Here is a 20,688-nt window from a genome sequence, read left to right on the forward strand (position 1 = left end):
GGAGTCTTTTATCCAGCAAATCCCTGAATCTTTCTCTGGGTTTCACTATTATTACAGATCTTTCAGGAGCTTTCGACATGACTCACTTCCTTTCTTTTCCAAACCTTCGACTTCAGTGACTCCTGTTCTAGCTCTGCTCCTTTCCCATGATCTCTGCCTCTTTTCACTTTTTCCTCTCACCACCTGAATACAGGTCACCAAATATGGTCGCCGTATTGAACTGTATTGGGAACACCATTTATTTACTTATTTTATTTATTTATTTATCCTGCTTTTTGGCTGCACCCTCCGGCATGTGGGATCTTCGTTCCCCGACCAGGGACTGAACCTTGCACCCCTTGCATTGGAAGTGTAGGGTCTTAACCACTGAACCCCTGGGCAAGTCCAACACCACTCGTTTAAATCTTAGTCCTTGAGAATGGCACTCTTTGGAGTCGCGCAGCGCACAGCTTGGGGAGCTGTATACGGCACCCCTACACTTTTGCACTTATTTATGCCACTGACTTTAGTTCCTTCTCTACAGGTTCTTCCCAAAATTTCATGGCGGGGGGGGGTTCTACCCTCCACCACTGGAGAACATGGTGCAGCAGCCGGCAACACCCCCACTCAACCACACGCTCTTGCAAGATTCTCTGTACCTCCGAGTGCCCACAGACATCATCAAGGCAAACGTGCATTCTTGGCACTACTGATGCACAAATCCATGAATGAAGACTCCACTCGATGCGGGGAGAGGCAAAGTAGGGGTAGGGGACTAAGAAGTACAAACTTTTATGTATAAAATAAGTAAACTATAAGGCCATATTGTACAACACAGGGAATATAGCCAATATTTCATAGTATTGGGCTGGCCAGCCCAAAACTATTCAGACAAAGTATGAAAGTGAAAAGTCAAAGCTGCTCAGTCATGCCCAACTCTTTTTGACCCCATGGACTGTAGCCTGCCAGGCTCCTCTGTCTATGGAATTCTCCAGGCAAGAACACTGGAGTGGGTTGCCATTCACTTCTCCAGGGGATCTTCCCAAGCCAGGGATCAAACCGATGTCTCCCACATTGCGGGCAGATTCTCTACCTGCTGAGCTACCAGGGAAACCAGAAAGTACAACCTTTAAAAGTTGTGAATCACTCTGTTGTACACTTGTAACATATAATATTGTACTACATTTCAAAAAAATCAGAAAAAAAAAGTCCTCTTGCTAAATGGTCTCTATGGTTAGACATCAAACATCCTCTGGTTAGACAGTGTTGTTAAACATCAATCGTTTTGATGTTGAAACAGTTTCTGGATTTAATTAGAATCAACTTGTGTGTTATAACTCAAAAAGTTACAATTTGATACTATATTTTCATGTGCCAAGTTGTGTAGGCATATCATTTCATTCAGTTCTCACAGCAACAGAATGAAGTAGGTAGAACTATACTCATTTTTCTAAGGTTCAAAGACATCATGTGATCAGCCTAAGGTCACACAGTTAATAATTGGTAGAGGTGAAATTTGGACCATAGATTTCCAAGTCCATTCTCCCTCCCACTCTGTAAACTGCCTCCCTAGCACCATGCTGAGTACAGAACAATATTAATTAAAACTAACATTTGGATTTCAATAGTTTTTAAAAATCTTATCCTATGCACAATTTCATTTAAGGCTCCATAATAATCCTGAGAGGCAGGTAGTAGTTTTAGATTTAGATACAAAAATTAAAAATAGAAGAAGATAAAATGATTTTCAAATCATTTTGATACAAAGGAGAACCAGGACTGAAACGAAAGTCTCTTCCTTCTCTGCGCCAGGTTCTAAGTGTTGTTTGATTTAGAAAGTATGAGCTGGGACTGAAAGGTTGAGGACAATGCTTTTTTTCTTTTTGCCCCTGATAACCTGTGGCCTGGTAGTCACTTTAGTAACTGTTCGTTTATGCAATAAGTATTTATTGAGCATCTCATATGTATCCTGCTCTGACTAGACAAGGATCAAAAACTGTCCTGGCTCCTGAACTCACTGGAGGTCTATATTCTGGTGAAGGAGATTAAAAGATAAATTCCAGTTAATTATAAGTATTACAAGACGCTGCAGTAGGAATAAAGGGTGAGGGGGGGGACGGGTAAATTTAAATAGAGGTCAGAGAAGGTGTTTCTGAGGAGCAGTTAACCTTGAATGAATGAGTGCATGAATAACCCCCTGATGGGTACACTATTCAGACTCATCTAGGTTTTGCTGGTCATTAGATTGTTTATTTATAGTTGGACTATAAAGAAAGCTGAGCTCTGAAGAACTGATGCTTTTGAACTGTGGTGTTGGAGAAGACTCTTGAGAGTCCCTTGGACGGCAAGCAAGGAGATCCAACCAGTCCACCCTAAAGGAAATCAGTCCTGAATATTCATTGGAAGGATTGATGCGGAAACTGAAACTCCAATACTTTGGCCACCTGATGCGAAGAACTGACTCATTGGAAAAAACCCTGATGCTGGTTCCGATTGAAGGCAGGAGGAGAAGGGGACGACAGAGGATGAGATGGTTGGATGGCATTACCTACGCGATGGACATGAGTTTGAGTAAACTCCGGGAGTTGGTGATGGACAGGGAGGTCTGGCGTGCTGCAGTCCATGGGGTCGCAAAGAGTTGGACACGACTGAGCGACTGAACTGAACTGAGATTATGATTCTGACGCTGAATATCCTTTGGACCTTACATTGCTGATCCCAAAAGCTCAAGTGCAGAGGCAAGAACATCGAGGAATCCTGTTACAATTCCTTTTATTCCTCTGACCTTGCCCTGGCTGACAGGGTCAGGCCCCATTGCCACGCCCATTCCTCCCCACCCGGAAGCTCTCTGCCTGCGCAAGCGCAGGAGAAATGGCCCGTTCCTAGCTGAGGGCTGGGGAATCCCAGCACAAGACGCGTGCGCCCCGGGCCCGTAAGCCCCGCCCCGACGTCTGCGCCGGCTCGCGAGCGCCTGCCGTTTCTGAGGGCGGGGCGGTGGGCGGGGACTGAGCGGGGAGGCGCGCTCCGGAGCGTGCGTGCGCGCGCGCGCGCCGCGGGCGGGCCAGTGAAGCCGGCGGCCCTGGCACGTGACCCGGGACCGGCTCGGTCGCTTGGTGGCTCGGTCTGTCTGTCCGTCCGCGGGTGCCATCATGGCGGACGCGGCCAGTCAGGTGCTCCTGGGCTCCGGTCTCACCATCCTGTCCCAGCCGCTCATGTACGTGAAGGTGCTCATCCAGGTATGAGTCGTCGCCATTCCCTCCCCCGTTCGGCACCCTGTTCGGTGGCCGCTGCCCAGGGCGCCCGAGGACCGGCTCCAGCCTTCCGGGCCTTCAGTCTCCTGGGATGCTGCTGCTCCGTCTTTGCTGCTCGCCCCTTCCTTCCTCGCAGGGACGACTCCCGTCGTCCGCGGAGGTCCCACTGCCCGTGGGCCTTCCCGAGGTCTCGCCTTCCAGCCGAGCCGTGAGGCTCGCTCCTTTCCCGGTAGCCCAACTGCCGCCCTGCCTCGCCCTGCTCTGCCCGGTGGCTCCCCTGAACTTTGTTTTCTCTTCCACGAGGTCGATCCTGGCCGGGCGCCGCCAAGGACTTCCCAACCTTTCCCCTCTCCGCTCCTCTGAAATGAGCGTTCTTCTCTTGTCCCCGGCCCCAAACGCAAGATGTGAAATCTGTTAAAGACAAATTTGAGATTTAAGGGGAGCTCACGTTTTATTAGCTTTTGTTTCCTCTTTTTCTTCTTCTTTTTTTTTTTTGGCTGCTGTTATTGCTGCTTTTCTGTTCCGAGATTTTAGCACCAGATACCCAGAGAAACACAGGGAGCTCATTCAGAAGTGATAATCAAGTGGTTGCTGAGTCAAATTTCAGAGGGACGCACTGAGCGCTCTCCAACAGCAGCCCATGTGGCTCATGACAGTGAAAATCCCACCTGTCAGAGCTGGACATCAGCTCAGCCCAAAGTTTTGTTAGAGAGTTTTAAGTATATGTATTAGTTTCTAATCTTCTGTGAAATAATTCTTAAGGGGTATTTTCTATTCACAGGCAGATATGCCAGGTTTTGGAGAAAGCAATGGCACCCCACTCCAGTACTCTTACCTGGAAAATCCCATGGATGGAGGAGCCTGGAAGGCTGCAGTCCATGGGGTCGCTGAGGGTTGGACATGACTGAGCGACTTCACTTTCCCTTTTCACTTTCATGCATTGGAGAAGGAAATGGCAACCCACTCCAGTGTTCTTGCCTGGAGAATCCCAGGGACGGGGGAGCCTGGTGGGCTGCCGTCTGTGGGGTTGCACAGAGTCGGACACGACTGAAGTGACTTAGCAGCATGCCAGGTTTTAACTGACGACAGTTTTCAATTGCCTTTCTAGATTTCCCTGGACAGGTCTTTAATTTTTGAAACTTTTGTTGAGTGTTGAGGTCATTGCATCATGCATGGTACCAAGGATAGAAGCCCTGTCCCCGCCATCCACCTTTCTGTCAAAAGTAGGCATGACACTAGGGAAGGCCCCATTTCTTACTTTTGAGTTTATGATACTCATTCATACAACATGTTGCTGAGTTGACCCATGTGGATTCAGAACCTATAAATAAAAAACTATTGTAAAATGAGTTATTTAAATTAAGAACAGTGGGGGGACTTCCCTGGTGGTCCAGTGGCTAAGTCTTGGAGACCCAGGGGGATCCTTGATCAGGGAGCTAGATCCTGCATGCCACAACAAAGATTGCTACTGCTAAGACCTGGCGGCTGCTGCTGCTGCTAAGTCACTTAAGTCGTGCCCAACTCTGTGCGACCCCAGAGACCGCAGCCCACCAGGCTCCTCCGTCCATGGGATTTTCCAGGCAAGAGTACTGGAGTGGGTTGCCATTGCCTTCTCCAAGACCTGGCACAGCCAAGTAAATAAATATTTTTTTAATTAAGAACAAAGGGAATTCTCTGGAGGTCCACGCTTTCACTGCCAAGGGCCAAGGTTCAGCCCCTGATCAGGGAACTAAGGTCCCCACAAGCTGCATAACGTGGCCAAAAAATACAAAAGGAACAAATCTTTGAAATGTACTCTGACATCTAAAACAGAATTGGCACATTTTTAGCTAGATAATATCCGAGATGAAAGCATTTTGCCATAAGTCTGGTATAAGCCCATTACCCAGTCATTATCCAGGAGGCAAGATTTTCTAGTGACAGTCGGAACTGTTGCCTCAGAAACTCCTTAATCCTGATTGCACAACATCCTTGTGTTGCCAAGTGTCTCAAGGGTTTTGGTGAAATTCCCAAATACTCAGTTTTAAAAATAGTTGCACTGTGAGCTTTTCCGGAGTTCTTCAGTTGAATAGGTTGAGAATCACAGCAATAGAGAGTCAAGACCATGTCCAGTAGCATTCATTCACTCAAGGATCTCTTTGGCACTAAAGACTCTGAATGTATTGTAGAGATAACATGATGAAATTAACTCTAAAATGGCCTTCATTAGATTTTTCATGACTGTCTGCTCCTTTAATACAGACTTAACTTATAATTGTTTCCCAAATGAATTATCAAGCTGTATCTGCGTTTGCCGGTGAGTGGTTTGTCTTTCTAGCTAAATATGAAGTTGACAGTGGCTTAGTCATCTCATTTTGTCCAAATATTAAAAAAAAAAAAAATGCTAGATTTTCTTTAGAAAACACTTTTGAGCATCCTCAGTGAACTGTAGCTTTCTTAACACAAAAATTCCCTTATTCTCTTTTCAGTTTAATACTAGTCTATCTCAGCTACATGTTTGTTTGTTTGTTTGTTTTTTGTAGAATGTGAACCGAAAGAAAACTTGGAGTTTATTGAAACCAGTCTTAATCAAGTGCCAAAATTTAAAACAAAACAAGACCAAAAAAAAAAAAGGACAGGGGTGATAACTTCATTACTGTCTTGGAAAACATACACTGCATTTTAACTTGTGTTAAAAATTATAACCCTAAATTTGTTCTTTATTCAAGACCTTGCAACCCAAGCATTCCTGGGAATGTTGCCTAGTATTGATACATCTTCTTATTTTCAAAGGTGGGATATGAGCCTCTTGCGCCAACAGTGGGACGAAATATTTTTGGGCGGCAAGTCTGTCAACTTCCTGGTCTCTTTTGTTATGGTGAGTGTCTTTTGGTTTATTTAGAATTGGATGACATTGGCAAGTGTGATAGCAGGAGTCACTGAAAAAAATAAATAGAAAGCATGTTTTCTTGAAATTTCTGTGTGACCATTTCTTTCAGCTAGAATGTAAATCTCTGATTTGTGTTCTTAGCTCAGCACATTGCGAGCATTGATGGGAAGCGTGGATTGTTCACAGGCTTAACGCCAAGACTGTGTTCAGGCGTCCTTGGAACTGTGGTCCATGGTAAAGTTTTACAGGTAAGAAAATACCTGTACAGATAAGAAAATCCATCTTCCCATAGATTTAAATTAGCTTTTAACAACAGTTTGTCCTACTGATCAAGAGCAATTGCAAAGATATATTTATATCCATGGCTTTTCTTCCTCTTGAAAAACATGTACTTGAAATACTCATTGTTAATTCTTTCCTGGGAAGCAAGGAGAATTTGTCTAAAATGAAATAATTGATTTTGATCTGCACAAGCTTCCTCTGGACCAGGTGTTCTGAGCAGAAATTAAGTGCACTTACTTGAGCTCCTGAATAGCTTACTTGGGGCTTCCTTCATTAGTAAAGAATATGCCTGCAATGGGGGAGATGGGATAGGAGCCTCAGGTTCAGTCCCTCGGTTGGGAAGAGCCTCTGGAGAAGGAAATGGCAACCCACTCCAGTATTCTTGCCTGGAAAACCCCACTGACAGAGAAGCCTGGCGGGCTGCAGTCCATGGAGTTGTAGTCGAACTTGACTTAAAGACTAAACATTCATGCATAACTCATCTTATTTCTTCAAAAGACGAAGGAAGCTGGTTAAAACATACATTTCTGGTCTTATTTTCCTCTTATTCCTAGTGTCACTCCTAGTAAAATATTTTCTGTGGCACACTTTTTTTTTTTAACTTAACAAGATAAACGTTAAAGTCGGGATAGTGTTTATTTACAGGAAGAGGCAGGGAGACCAGGCATGGGATACTAGGGTAGTGGAAATGATTTTCCCTGACCTGGATCACGGCCGTGTGGATATTTGCCATTTAATTCTTTGTTCCACTGTGCATTTGTCTTCTGTACACTCTCTGTTTTTGTGTTATACTGTGTAAATTTGAATGTTTGCTTTTTAAGAAAACCTCACCCAAGTGTGTGCATTGACTATAAGGGTAATGGTTACTTTTGAGAAGAGGGAAGGAAATGAAGGGTGGAACTTTAGCTGTATCTGTGGCAGTTTATTTTACAAAGGCAAGAAATTTTAAGCAGAAAGGTCAAAATGTTAACATCTGTTTAAGCTTAGTAGGCGATACATAGGTAATGCATCGTTTCCTTAACTATTCTGTGTTTGAGTTGTTTCGTAAAGTGTTTTTAAAAACATCACAGTTAATCTCTTTCGTGGTTATCCTTCTGCTTTGCTGTGTCCTTTTAACTTTAGATACTTAGACTGTACTTGTCTCTCAGTTGCGCCAGATACACTGTGGGTCAGCAGAGTTGCCTCTTGGTATATTTGTGGAGGTGTTACACATAAAAATTCTGTACCATTTAGAACAGTTCGTGGGAAGGTGGTTCAGTATGACTAGGGTTGAGAATATAAAATTAATGGATTTTCTTGTTCATTATTCCATCTCCCACTGGCACCAAAGATACATTACCTTCTGTGCTCTAGTTCTTAAAAGTGTAGCAGTATTAGCTAACCAAATCTTTGTAGTATTTTCAACCTATATATCAAATGTGTTAAATTCCAAATGTTTGCAAACCATTTATTTCAGGCAGTACTCGGTACAGTCCTCCGTGCACTTTTCAAAGTAGCTTTAACAGTGCCCCAATTCTACCGGATAAAAATATGTTATCATTTGATGAGCAAATCATGATTTTGTTGAACAGTTTCATGATCTGATTAGCTTAGATTTTAAATTCTCTTCAGACTTTGTTGAGTTGATTTGGAGAGGTTTTCCAGTCAGTTCTTCTTGTGGAAGCTGTTTTGTTGTTCATTATACTTACTCTTGTCATCATGCCTGTGGACTGATGAGCCACTATTTTGGGTGGCCCTTGGGTCAGGGTCACCCAAAACGGTGTTCCAGTATTCTGGCCTGGAGAATTCCACGCACTGCATAGTCCATGGGGTCGCAAAGAGTTGGACACAGCTGAGTGACTTTGACGTGGGTCAGAGTGATGGAGTGTTAATGGACTGATATTTTGGGGCGTGGATTACTACTCTCTTTTCCAGCCACACCGTTATCTGACGCAGTGAAAGTGTTGCTGTTACCCAAGTGAGGTTTAGATTTTGTTTTCAATCTGTGCTGCAGACACCGTGTGGAATCTTAGTTCTCCAACCAGGAAAAACGCGTGCCTCTTGCACTGGAAGCCAGAGCCTTCGCCACTGGATCTCCAGGGAAGTTTCATGTGGGAAACCGGTTGCCATCTAGTTCAAGGAGGTTAATGTGCAGGCTTAGAGCAAGAGTGACATTACTCTTGTAATTACTCTTGAATTACTCAAGTTCCTTTATATAAAGGAAAAGTAAGACAAACTTGAGGTGGGCAGGTATCTGGAATATGTGTTCACACGTAGCCAAGTGAAATAGAACAGGGTCTTGGTACTACACTTAGAATCAAAAGCAGTTGACACAGTCAAGAAGAAGGCCCAATTTAGGATTGACGAGACTGTTTTAGACTGTGTTAGAGTTCTGTATATCTGAACAAGAATTAAACTGAAATCTGTTCAGGATAATGTAGAAGAAACGGTTGAAAATTTTATTAACAGTGAAAAGCAAAGTCTAGAAATGAGTGAGAATTTTTAAAGATGCCTGAAACTGTTAGAATTAATTTCTGGCCAAAGATCTGGAATTTGGCCCCAAACCATCATTTCATTTTGTGATGTTTGTCCTCTTCCCTCTGATTTTCTTTTTAAGAAATGCAGTTCTTTTTGCAAAAGACAAGTGTCTATTATTTAAACCTCGTTATGTCTAGGAAGTCAGTTGTGTGGTTCTTGATATTTCGCCTAGCCCATCTTCTGTTTCTGAAATATCCCACAAGTAATATTTCCTCTTCCAGTGCAGCCTAAGCTCTGGCAGTTTCATGTATCTTTGCCAGAATTAAGAAAGCATCTTCTCTCTTGTTTGGCTCAGAAACAGTCAAATTCAAAAGGAAAAGTGAGGCAGGTTTAGCTATTCTGACTTAGTACCAGTTCTCTGTTCTTTGTACAGGGAAGGAAAGCATCTTGCCCTAATTTGGTATTGGGCCTGAGTTTTTCCGTGAAAAAGTCCTGAGGCTTTTTCTGTAGTCGTAGTACTCTGAGTATGTGCTAAGTTGTTTCAGTTGTGTCTGGTTCTTTGCCTATCAGACAACTCTGTCCCTGGGATTCTCCAGGTCAGAATACTGGGAGTGGGTTGCCATGCCCTCCTCCCGTGGATCTTCTGACTCAGGGATCAAACCTGCGTCTCCTGAATTGATGGGCAGGTTCTTTACTACTAGCGCCACTTGGGAAGCACTGTTTTTACGAGTTTATTTTGTTAGTGTGTGTTTAGTAAATCGTGCTCTTGGAGTTTTGTTTTGTTTTCCTTTTTCTTCTTTTTAAATACTTATGTAATTTATTTGGCTGCACCTAGTCTTCGTTGCGGCATATGAGATCTTTTAGTTGCAGCCTGCAAGCTCTTAGTTGGAGCGGGAGGAGCTAGTTCCCTGATCAGGACCTGGGCCGTGTGCTGGGAGCGTGGAGTCTTAACCGCTGGACCACCTGGGAAGCCCCTCCTTTTTCTTCTTTTAGATAGGAGTTTTTGTGAGTTACCCCATCAGTATGGTAAACTTAGCAGCAGGATCATCTGAAAGACACTTGTTAATGGTAATATTTCCGAGTGCTAATTAGAAAGAGAAGTGAACGGGAAATTTACAGCCCCATCCCCCCCCAAAATCAACCCTTCTAACTTCTGCCGATGAATAGGGTTTTCCGTTTATGTCCTGTCTCAGCGGCATTACGCTAGGCCTGATCGTTCTTTCCTTCTCTCTTCCTCTGCAGCATTACCAGGAGTGCGACAAGGCTGAGGTAAGTTGGAGCCGGTGTGTGTGCTTGAGCCCGTTCTCCCCGCAGGCCGCTGCTGTTTGTTGTCCTCTTTAGGAAGAGAGACAAGCAGTCAGCTTTGCTTTTATCATGGAGAATGTTTTTATACAGGGTGGCCACCAGTTTGACCAGTTCTGTTGAAAACCATCACGACAGCGATCTTTCGTTTTGATTTCCAGGAGTCAGGATCTGGAAATGTACAGAAAGAAGTTTCATCTTCCTTTGACCGGGTTATCAAGGAGGTGAGATGGTTATGATCTCTCTGAATCAGAGCGGAGTGGCAGTTATGGAATCAGGATCATCGGGCCCATGTGTTCAGTGTTCCAAGGGAAATTAAACCTTCGATTTAATACGGGCTTTAGTGCATGCAGAACAGAAAGAAAAACGCATTGCTTGCTGTCTGGAATTGCTGCATTTCCAGGAAACATATTTTGCCCACTCATTTCATCTTTAATATGGAAGAGGTTTCTATTGAAACTTCTTATAATAAAGTTGAAAATCTCTGGCCCCAAAGTGTTAACATATAGTAGCCAAGGCCCTGCATGTGATGGACATTATATATCTAGAAATGCTTTTACAACATCATTCTGACTTTGAAATGCCCTCATGATTCATTTCCCACCCCTATCTTCTGCTGTTGGAGTTGGTTGCATGCCTAACTTAATAATACTCTTTTTTATTTCTTAGTCTTGACGTTATTTGATTGTCGATAGTAAGGTCATGATTTTCAGTAAAAGCTACCTTCAGAAACATACTGTGGCTTTCTGGATGGCACAGTGGTAGAGAATCCACCTGCCAGTGCAGGAGCCTCAAGAGATTTGGGTTCGATCCCTGGGTCGGAAAGATCCCCTGGAGAAGGAAATGGCAACCCACTCCAGTATTCTTGCCTAGGAAATCCCGTGGACAGAGGAGCCTGCTGGGCTACAGTCCATGGGGTCACAAAGAGTCGGACACAACTGAGTAGTGACTGAGCGAGAAGCACAGAGATACACGTATTAATATGTGTTTTGCATTTTCTTAACTGCATTGAGTTCATCCTGCGGCTCTTAGAACTACCCTTAGAGTAGAGGTGAGGGATCTCTTAACTAAGTGCAAACATGAATGACAGACCTTCTGTATTTACAACTACCTCCAAGTACTGCAATTGAATTTTCTCACTAACCTCTTTACAGAATCCTGGGTAAGAAAGATAAGCTGGGATAAATATAGGAGCTCCAGGATAGTGCACAGTTGGTTACAGGGTTGTGGTCGAAAAACAAAACCAAACCAAACCAAAGTTGTTCAACATCTCAGGATGTTGGTGTTGATTAAACAGAGCCTGACATTTGCCTATTGTAGACATCAGAGTCTCTGAAATCACTCGCAGTGAGAGAGCCACTCAATAATCTAAACACAGTCCTCCGAGTTTTATCCCAGCCAGGTTGCCACACCTCCTGCATTTCAAGCACAGACCGCCAGGGAAGGCCCTTTACCTGTTTCTTTGCTCTTGTTTTCCTTTGAGATGATAGTAGAAATCTGCTTTACAGGGTCGTTCTGAGACGTGACATTGAAACCCCTGAGTGGAAGCTGGGCTAGAATGAGGTTGTGTCATACTGCAGCCTACTGGGGCTGCTCATCCTGACTCCAGGAAGGGCCTCCAGGAAGGGCAGGAGTGCTGTGCCACCCACTTTCTTACCCTTCGGTGCCCACCCACGTGACTTCTTGCAGGAGTGCCAGTGTCGTGTTTTCAGATTTCACAAGTGTGTGTGTCGATTGTTTCTAGACGACTCGGGAGATGATGGCCCGTTCTGCTGCTACCCTCATCACGCACCCCTTCCACGGTAGGTGTGCAGCGGGCAACTGAGACTCGGCTGTTTATCTCTCTCTGTCATGACCTCTCCTGTCTACGTCCATAGGTGGACATGAGAGTTCACTAAAGGGCCTTGCCTGTGTGTTTTTGGTTTGCTTGCTTTGGGTTTTATCCAGTTTATCCAGATACCAAAAGTGTTTGTAGGTGGGCAAACCTTTTTTTTTCAGGGCTATTAAAATTTATCTGGATGTAGGTTAAAAATCTTTCCTCTGTATCCTTTAGTGATCACTCTGAGATCTATGGTACAATTCATTGGCAGAGAATCCAAGTACTGGTAAGTGTTTCTGTTTTCAAGTGTTACGGAGATCTGTTAATGTCAAATACTTTACATGTCTGTGATGCCTTAGAGCTTGCAAAGCAAATTCATATATCTTATATCATTTGACCTACACACCCCCCACACACACACACACCCCCACACACCCACACACACACCCACACACACACACACACACACCCCCGAAGCTAGAATTCACCCTGACACCATGTGACTACACCCTTAGGTAGCAGTATCTCCCCTTCTGTTTCTGAATTCATCTGTCTTTGAGGAATGAGGAGGGTAGAAAGCGGAGGGGGGCTGGGGGTGTGACCTTGTCCAAAGTGGCAGTTGAACCTTGTAATCTGAATGTACTTTACCTTTCCTCCTTCTAAACCCAGTGGACTTTGTGACTCCATAGCAACAATCTATCGGGAAGAGGGCATCCTAGGATTTTTTGCGTGAGTAAATTACTGATTTGTGGGTGTGATTTTTGTGTGAGTAGGAAGCTTTAATGAGAATGAGGACATGACTCCTTATTTCAGCCTCAGGGAAAATGTACTCTCTGGGTTTATTTCATGTTAAACTGTGTTTTGGCCCCTCTGACTTAAATGTTCTTGCAAGAGATCCCAAACTTTTGCTCTGCACATCTGAAATGGTTGAAAGGAGAGGGTTTTTTTAATTAATAAATTCATTCCAAGTTTCTACCCTCATAGTAAGTTCTCAGTTGCTATACAGTTGATAAAATGAGGAAAGTTCGTTTTGGAAAAATGGAAAGCTGTCTAATAGGCGTATTTCTTATCCTCAGAGTGTGTTTGTGCACCGTGTTCATTCCCTTGAATTTACTTGAGAGGAACTTAGGCTAAAGTAAATTACTACCTTAGTTCTGTTAATGACAAAAACTGCATTCTTAACTAAATGGTCCTTTTTAATTTTCAGTGTTTCCACATCGTTGATTTTTGTTTGAGTATCATAACTATTCTGGGAAATAGACAAGATAGCTATTATTATTCTCATTTTAGAGATTAAAAAAACAAAACTGATGCTCTGGGAAGTTGATTTGCTGATAAGTGGTAGAAGTGGCATTTAGTCCTTGGTCTTCAGTCTGAGAGGTAACCTTTGTCCCGTTGCTCCACACTGCCTCGCCTAGCTTACCTAGGCCCTGGAAATGTGTTTTCTGATGCCTCTCACCTGTGTCCATGTTTGGGCCATTTTCATTTTGTCATTTTTCTCATCTTTTGCGTGGCCAAATTTGGATATCAAGTAGTCTAGCAGTAATCATATTTAAGTCTCTTCTCTGAAGTAGGCAAATTATTTGCCTCCCTGATTATAGTTATTAATAGTAAAAGTTGAGCCATTAGCCACAGCTTAGAGGGATGTAGCCTTTAAAATTCTCGTTTTAAAAATGAGAGTACAGGTCATTAGAGATTAGCTCCAAGAACAGTTGTATTAATTAGAATGAACTGGTTACGTTCTGGTATTCGGTTCCTTTCGGTTCTCTAGAATGTTTTAAAATCTCCATTTATTTTTTAATCGAAGGATAAATAAATTATTGTATGATTTATATAGATGAATATAAATGAGTGGATTATCTTTCAACTGATCAGACCTCTTGGTTCTTGTTTTTGTTGCTTCTTCACGCAGGGGTCTTATTCCTCGCCTCCTTGGTGACATCATTTCCTTGTGGCTCTGTAACTCGCTGGCCTACCTCGTCAATACCTATGCACTGGACAGTGGGGTAGGTTGGGCTCCTGATGAGATGCGCTGGCGCTGACTTCACAGCCCCCACCTGGCAGCTAGCTAAGATGGCAGTTGGTGATATGAGACTCACCATTATATAGCTAAATATCAATGGTCAGATTTTCAGAGGCTAGTGGAATGATCTACACTGCTTACCTCAGAGAGAGGCACCTGGAAAGGGTCTGGCAGGATGAGCCTAAGCTTCTGCAAGAAGATTGCTTCTTTATTGATGCCTAATGTTAGAGGACACCATGAAGCAGAACAATTCTATCGTATATTCAGGGGTTTCGTCTAATTGGAAGTGCTAAGGGGACTCTTACATTGCATTTGGTTACTGGAGTATAGAGCCTGATCTTCCCCACAGCGTCTGGGACACAGCTGGGGGTATACAGAAGGAGTGACTTGGCCCTAAGAGTATCATCAACGTGGTTTCCGGGAGATGTATTTCTAGGACATGGGAAAAGATTCCCAATCTCACTTCCTGGAGCTTTTGAAATCCTGAGGCCATTGTATTAGTTCCTAGAAGCCATCCTAGTCTTACATGAACTTGCCTGTTAATGTTGAGTCAAGGTGATCATTTTGACCACTTCTAGCCAGTCTTTTATGTTTTCATCCTGTAAATTAATTTTCAGGTTGTCAAAGAACTTGAATTCTGAAATAGACTGTTTTGATATGGGGAGGACAATTAGCTGTTAATATCAGCTTAATTTTCTCACTCTTTCTAATAAAGGCTTTCTTCCTATTACAGGTTTCCACCATGAATGAAATGAAGAGTTATTCCCAAGCTGTCACAGGAGTAAGTTTTTAACCTCTTAACCTTTGAGGAGTAGTTTTGTTTTCTTTGAAATTTAGAATGTGTCATTACTGTTTTTTGGTCAGAGGTATGAACAGCCCAGTGTCCCTGCATCACAGGAGCAGAAATAACAAACCCACATGGTTTGGCGCTGGTAGGCTTCCAGAGGGGTCAGCGCGCATTTCTCAACGCAGACCTGCCCCTCTTCCTTCTGTGTCCTGCCGAACGTATACTGGGCACTTCAGTCTCTTCACTCATGTGGAGCCTTCCAGTGGTTGACTTTTGAAGTGGCTTCCATTGTCTTTGGAAAGATGTTTATGTTTTCTTGTTTTCTTCAGGGCTGTTTTGAAATGCTCATTGTACTTAGTTTTAAATGTTGAAGTTCAGTTGTATTTGAATGAGGCTCAGTCACAGAATAAGAGAAGTCTTCTGACCTTTGGTGAAAAGGTTGCATGGTAAGAGGAGAAACATCTCCAGACTCCAAAATGCGTAGTTAAGTCTTAACCTGGGATACAGAGAAAGCAAAAGCAGTGTTGGCGCGCTGGACCGCAGCGGCACTAGGGCTAAGGGTGAGGCAGGAGAAACACGAGAGAGGCCGGGCGGGAGTCGGTAACTGAGCTGTTTTTCCCTCTTGACAGTTTTTTGCCAGCATGTTGACCTATCCCTTTGTGCTTGTCTCTAATCTTATGGCTGTCAACAACTGTGGGTAAGTGCCTTGCATTTCTTATCCTAGTAATTGGCTGCCTGTGTGCCTGACAGGCAGAGCAGTCCTGGTAGAAAGTTGGCAAGGATAAGTACAGGTGATGCTATGGATAGATTCCCAATTCTTTTCTGTCTGCCCCATACACCAGCAATGCCATCAATTTATATTATGAGCAGTCTCTTCATATACTGTTTTGAACTAGAGAAGGGCACAAATAATATTTCTCAAGTACTTATAAATAGTTTGCACTTGCCAGTAGTCTAGGTTCTTTTCTGAAAATAGTGGAATAATGATCAGATTACTCTCACATCCTTTCCTTATATTAATGCTTATCCTCTCTTATGAACGTTATGAAAGGTATGTTAGGGGTTGAATGACAGCCTGTACCTGTTTTTCATCAGGGCTTCATGGAAAAAGTGTTTTAAAGTAAGAAAAGTAGAAAATTTGGTTGAAAATGGAAAGTTTCTCGACCTTTCATGTATTGACTGGGAAGGTGGGCTGGGGGTGGGGATGGACACCGCTGATTTCCACATGCCAGGTGACTACCAGGTTGGACAGAAGCACAGTTACCATATTCTGTTTGTTCTGTGATTTGCGGATCGGCTGCCACATTGTAGCCCAGAGCAGGCTTGAAGGATGAGATAAGTGTGTTCTTGTTATTTGCAGTCTTTTTAGAGAAGTGGCTTCCCTGTGGCTCAGTCGATAAAGAGTCTGCCCACAATGCCGGAGACCTGGGTTTGATCCCTGGGTCGAGAAGATCCCGTAGAGAAGGAAATGGAACCCACTCCAGTATTCTTACCTGGAGAATTCCATGGACAGAGGAGCCTGGTGGACTGTAGTCCATGGGGTCACAAAGAGCCAGGCACAACTGAGTGCCTAACTTTCACTTTCAGAGAAGACAAGGGTAGGAGTTACGCCTGAGTAAGAGCATGTAGTCACCGCAGTTTCACACCACTATCCATTGTCATGTTTGGAGTCTTTTGAACACCACATAGTTTTAAATTCCCTTTCTCAGCTCTTTAATCGTATAATTACTATGTTCTAGTAATTAGTAATTAGCTCTAGTAATTAGAGCTTCCCTGGTGGCTCACATGGTAAAGCATCTGCCTACAATGGGGAGACCCGGGTTTGATATCTGGGTTGGGAAGATCTCCTGGAGAAGGAAATGGCGACCCACTCCAATATTCTTGCCTGGAGAATCCGACGGATGGAGGAGCATGGTAGGCTACAGTCCATGAGGTTGCAAAGAGTCGGACACGACTGAGCGAGCTTCACAGAGAATTTCATTTGTCCACTAATTAAAGCCTAGATGTTTTAGAAAATACATAACTAAAGTTTCTCTTTATGTGTTGATTCAAAACCTAAATGCAAGAAAGTGGGATCTGTTTTGGGTGCTCAGTCTTCCCCCTGTGCCAACAGAATTTGTCTCTACAGAACTGCTAAAATTGCTGCCCAGGGAACCTTCCAGGCAGAATATTTTGACCAAGATCTATTGAGCTCTTGAGAGAATGTTTTATAAATATTGACTTCGGTAACTAATCCCTTTTTCTATTTCAGGCTTGCTGGTGGATGCCCTCCCTACGCCCCAGTATATTCTTCTTGGATAGATTGCTGGTGCATGCTACAGAAAGAGGTACTTCTCTCTCATTCTCTCTCTTGCCCTCCCTCCCTCTCTCTGCCTCCCTCCCTCCCTCCTTCTCCCCTCCTCATATTTTCTGGAGTTTTTTTGCTTGTTTTCTTAAAAGTCTCTGGGATCCCAGGTTAATTCTTACAGGTTATCCTTTAGTTACTCCAGTTAAATGCATTCTTCTCAGTGGCCCATATGTCGCTCTGGCGTGGCTGTAAAATATGCTGCTTAGAAAGAATCAGGAGGTGAAGAAGGAAGAAGTCCTGGATGTGACCTGGAACCCATTTGAGTGGTTGCATTCGAGTTACAAATAAGGTCTGGGCAGTCAGTTATTCTGGTTTTTAAAATGATGCCCTGGATTTCAGATTACTTTTTCCAACCTCATCTTCTTGTAACTGGTCAGGATATATTCTGAAATTTATTTTCTAATATATTTAGAGAAGCTGAGAAATAGTTGTTTGTTTACAACATTATTTGCCGCCGTGCTGTCAGCGGAGCTGCTCTCTCGCTTCTGCAGTCACGTTAGTGGATGCGGTGCCCAGATTCCAGTGTGTTCTTTGCTTTTGCTACGGGGTAGGTCATCTCCAACCAAAAATTCTTCATCAGTCTAGGCAGAGCTTTAATAGGAACCAAAATAATGAGTGGCTGTGCCCTAAATTTAAGATGGAATCACTTAGAGTGGCCATCAGTTGAAAGCTGTTTTTGAGTGGGAAGCACTTTGTAGAGGACTGTGAAGGAAAGTGTTTGAGGAAGCTCTTTGTTGCACACTGTTAGAGCACTGTGACACCGATGAGAAAGGCCTTTTGTTCCCGGGGCTTAGGCTTCCCAGCCTAAACTCTGAATGTAGAGGCCTAAGCTGGGGGGCTTTTGCTCAGTGGACCCGACAAGCCCCTCTGTGAACCCAGGCCAGGACCCTTGGATGGTTACCAGACAGCCCTAACATGAACATTCAACCCTCTGCTAAAGAAAGAAACCAAATAGAAAATTATTAGGGTATCAGACACTTAACAGTTGAACCTTTAAGTGCTTAAGACAACAGCAAATGTTAACTGATCATTCACTGTATACGAGGCATCATGCTAAGAGTTCTCCATGTTTCAGCTCATGCAACCCTCAAAATAACCTTGTGAGGAGAGAAACTATACTTTACCGTTCCGCCTCACATATGAAAAAGCTGGGACTTTGAACAGTCAAATGATGCCAATTGTGTAGCCCACGGCCACACAGCTTGTATTTGGGAGAGCAGGATCTACGTGCAGGCTGTCTAACTTAGAGTCTGCTCAATTAAACTCACAACATGACTACTTCAATTATAAGATTTTATAAGTACTCTCTAGAGATCTGACTGTTCGTTCAAAACAAATAAAAGCTGACATGGGGACTTCCCCGGTGGTCCAGAGGTTGACTCCGCACTTACATGGCAAGGGGCACGAGTTCCAACCCTGATCAGGTGTGCAGCCGAAAAAAAAACAGAAATAAGAGCTGGCGCTTACTACGTGTTAGGACTGTTCATGACCCTTGATATGAATTGACACACTTGATGGCCCAGCTAACTAGCAAACAGCAGAGCCAGAATCTGCCTAGGAAGATCTGTCTAAATAAGAAATCCTTCCCTTTATCCACGTGTCAAAATGGTAGGTAGTTCCACAGAGGCTCAGCTTGCGTCAGAGATGACACGTTGCTGGTCATTTCATCATTTCATTTCCCAGAAATATGTCCAGTTGGATGTCTTTGCTGCTTTGGACTAGCTGACCTCATTTTCACACTAGACTTTATTTGTGTTTATTTTATTTCTCTTTCAGGGAAATATGAGCCGAGGAAATAGCTTGTTTTTCCGGAAGGTCCCCTTTGGGAAGACTTACTGTTGTGACCTGAGAATGTTAATCTGAAGATGTGGGGCAGGGACAGTGACATTTCTATAGTCCCAGACGCTCAGAATTATGGGAGAGAATGCTGATTTCTATACAGTGTGGCGCGCTTTTTTAAATAATCATTTAATCTTGGGAAAATGGAGGTGTTTGGTGTCTGCCTTTTTTGTTCTTTTTCCCAGCACATGATTTACCACTGATCCTCCCCCTGAAACGGGACATTTTTACCCCAGGGCATTTTACTTACGAAGTTGCATTTACCTAAAGGTACCAGCAAGTTGTCACGCAATTTGAGTCTCAGTGTTTTGTAAAATGAAGAGAGTACAGTCCCATGAAGAAAGAGAAATAATTCTGTAAAACTTAAGAAAATGAATAAGGCAAATGATATGGCAAGTTATAAATTACCTTTGCTTTGGTAGACCACCAAACTCAGCGGCATCCACTGGAACCTGCCTCCCAGCATATTATTCTTAGCACATTCAATTAACCCTGTCTCATACCTCACAGAAAGGACAATACATGCCTAACCTACTCTAGAAAATCTGCACGCTGTTACTGCAAAGCAAGAAATTGTGTTGCCAACAACAAGGAAAAAGGACAGTTACAGAGAATTAGCAGGATTTGGAAAGGAAGTGTAATGTCTCCTTTTTGCCCCTCAAAGAAGTTCTTACTGTCATGTAAAGTGTGAAAAGCAAATACTGTAGCGTTACTTGCCAGTCCCTAAATTACATCATCATACAGTTCTAATTGTATATAATCTTTTGTTCTTCAGTTTTTTATTTTGTTTGCATTTTGTCATTGCAGAAGGTGAGTAGTTTTTCATTCCTCATGACACCCTTGGAAGGTGTACTTGTAATCTCACGTCTGATGGTGCAGACTTACATCCATAAGATTCTTAGATTATTGACCAGCTTGCATGTCATACCCTCAGTTAGGCATGTTAACAGTCATAGTAGGGGAAAAAAATCATTTTAGAAGGAAATAAATTGTCACTCAAACACAAAGCTCTTATTTTACTCAGGCCTTTTCCAAGCAGGTTATAATGCTCTTAAAATGAGAAAGCATTTGGTTTTACTTCTTTAAATAATCCACTGGGTTGTTGCCAAATGAGTAAACGCTTCATTTGCTGTTTCTCAGAAGAATTCGCTACTTCCCGTCAAAGCAGCAGCACCCACAGTGTTAGACTGAGCACGCAGGGTCTCCTCTCCTCACCCCCGCACCCCGAGTTTAAGAATATAGCCTGAAGCTCGTGAGTAGCATAACTTACCTTGAAATGTCTTTGATGTCTCTTTGTCTCAAAAAGCAATGTAAATTTTATATTCTATTGAATATTATCTGCATTTGTTTTAATATAAAAATGTTTTGCATTACCTACTTTTTTCCCCCCCAAAAAAATCTTCAAGTAAAGACGATCTAGGAAACTGCCATGTTTATGACCTGTGGCTTCTGTCTTCACACACGCCTCCTAGTTGGGGAGCTGGTCTGACTATGAGAACCAGTCTTCCACCAGAGGGCGCCAAGGCTCCGGTTTTGCCTTTGAAAGTTGGGCAAAGTTGTGGAAAGTGTCACGGAGGCCTGGGATTAATTAGCACACTGGCTGATCCAGCTCACTGCATCCAAGCTATCCATCCGATAAGGGTGCTACACCTGTGCCTCGTGGTTCGGTTGTGTCCAGCTCTCTGTGACCCCATGGACTGTAGCCCCCCCAGGCTCCTCTGTCCGTGGGATCT

The 20,688-nt window shown here is 43.4% G+C and overlaps 1 protein-coding gene across 1 annotated transcript; it reads left to right on the forward strand.

Moving 5' to 3' along the window:
- On the forward strand, positions 2,921-20,383 carry MTCH2 (mitochondrial carrier 2). Its single transcript, XM_013969889.2, has 13 exons — positions 2,921-3,215; positions 6,003-6,087; positions 6,241-6,347; positions 10,081-10,107; positions 10,302-10,364; positions 11,885-11,942; positions 12,194-12,245; positions 12,629-12,688; positions 13,872-13,965; positions 14,716-14,763; positions 15,399-15,466; positions 17,021-17,096; positions 18,893-20,383. The coding sequence occupies exons 1-13, from the start codon at positions 3,129-3,131 to the stop codon at positions 18,977-18,979; spliced, it is 912 nt and encodes a 303-aa protein (XP_013825343.1). The 5' UTR covers positions 2,921-3,128; the 3' UTR covers positions 18,980-20,383.

The sequence above is a fragment of the Capra hircus genome, chromosome 15, assembly GCF_001704415.2.
Source record: "Capra hircus breed San Clemente chromosome 15, ASM170441v1, whole genome shotgun sequence".
NCBI lineage: Eukaryota > Metazoa > Chordata > Mammalia > Artiodactyla > Bovidae > Capra > Capra hircus.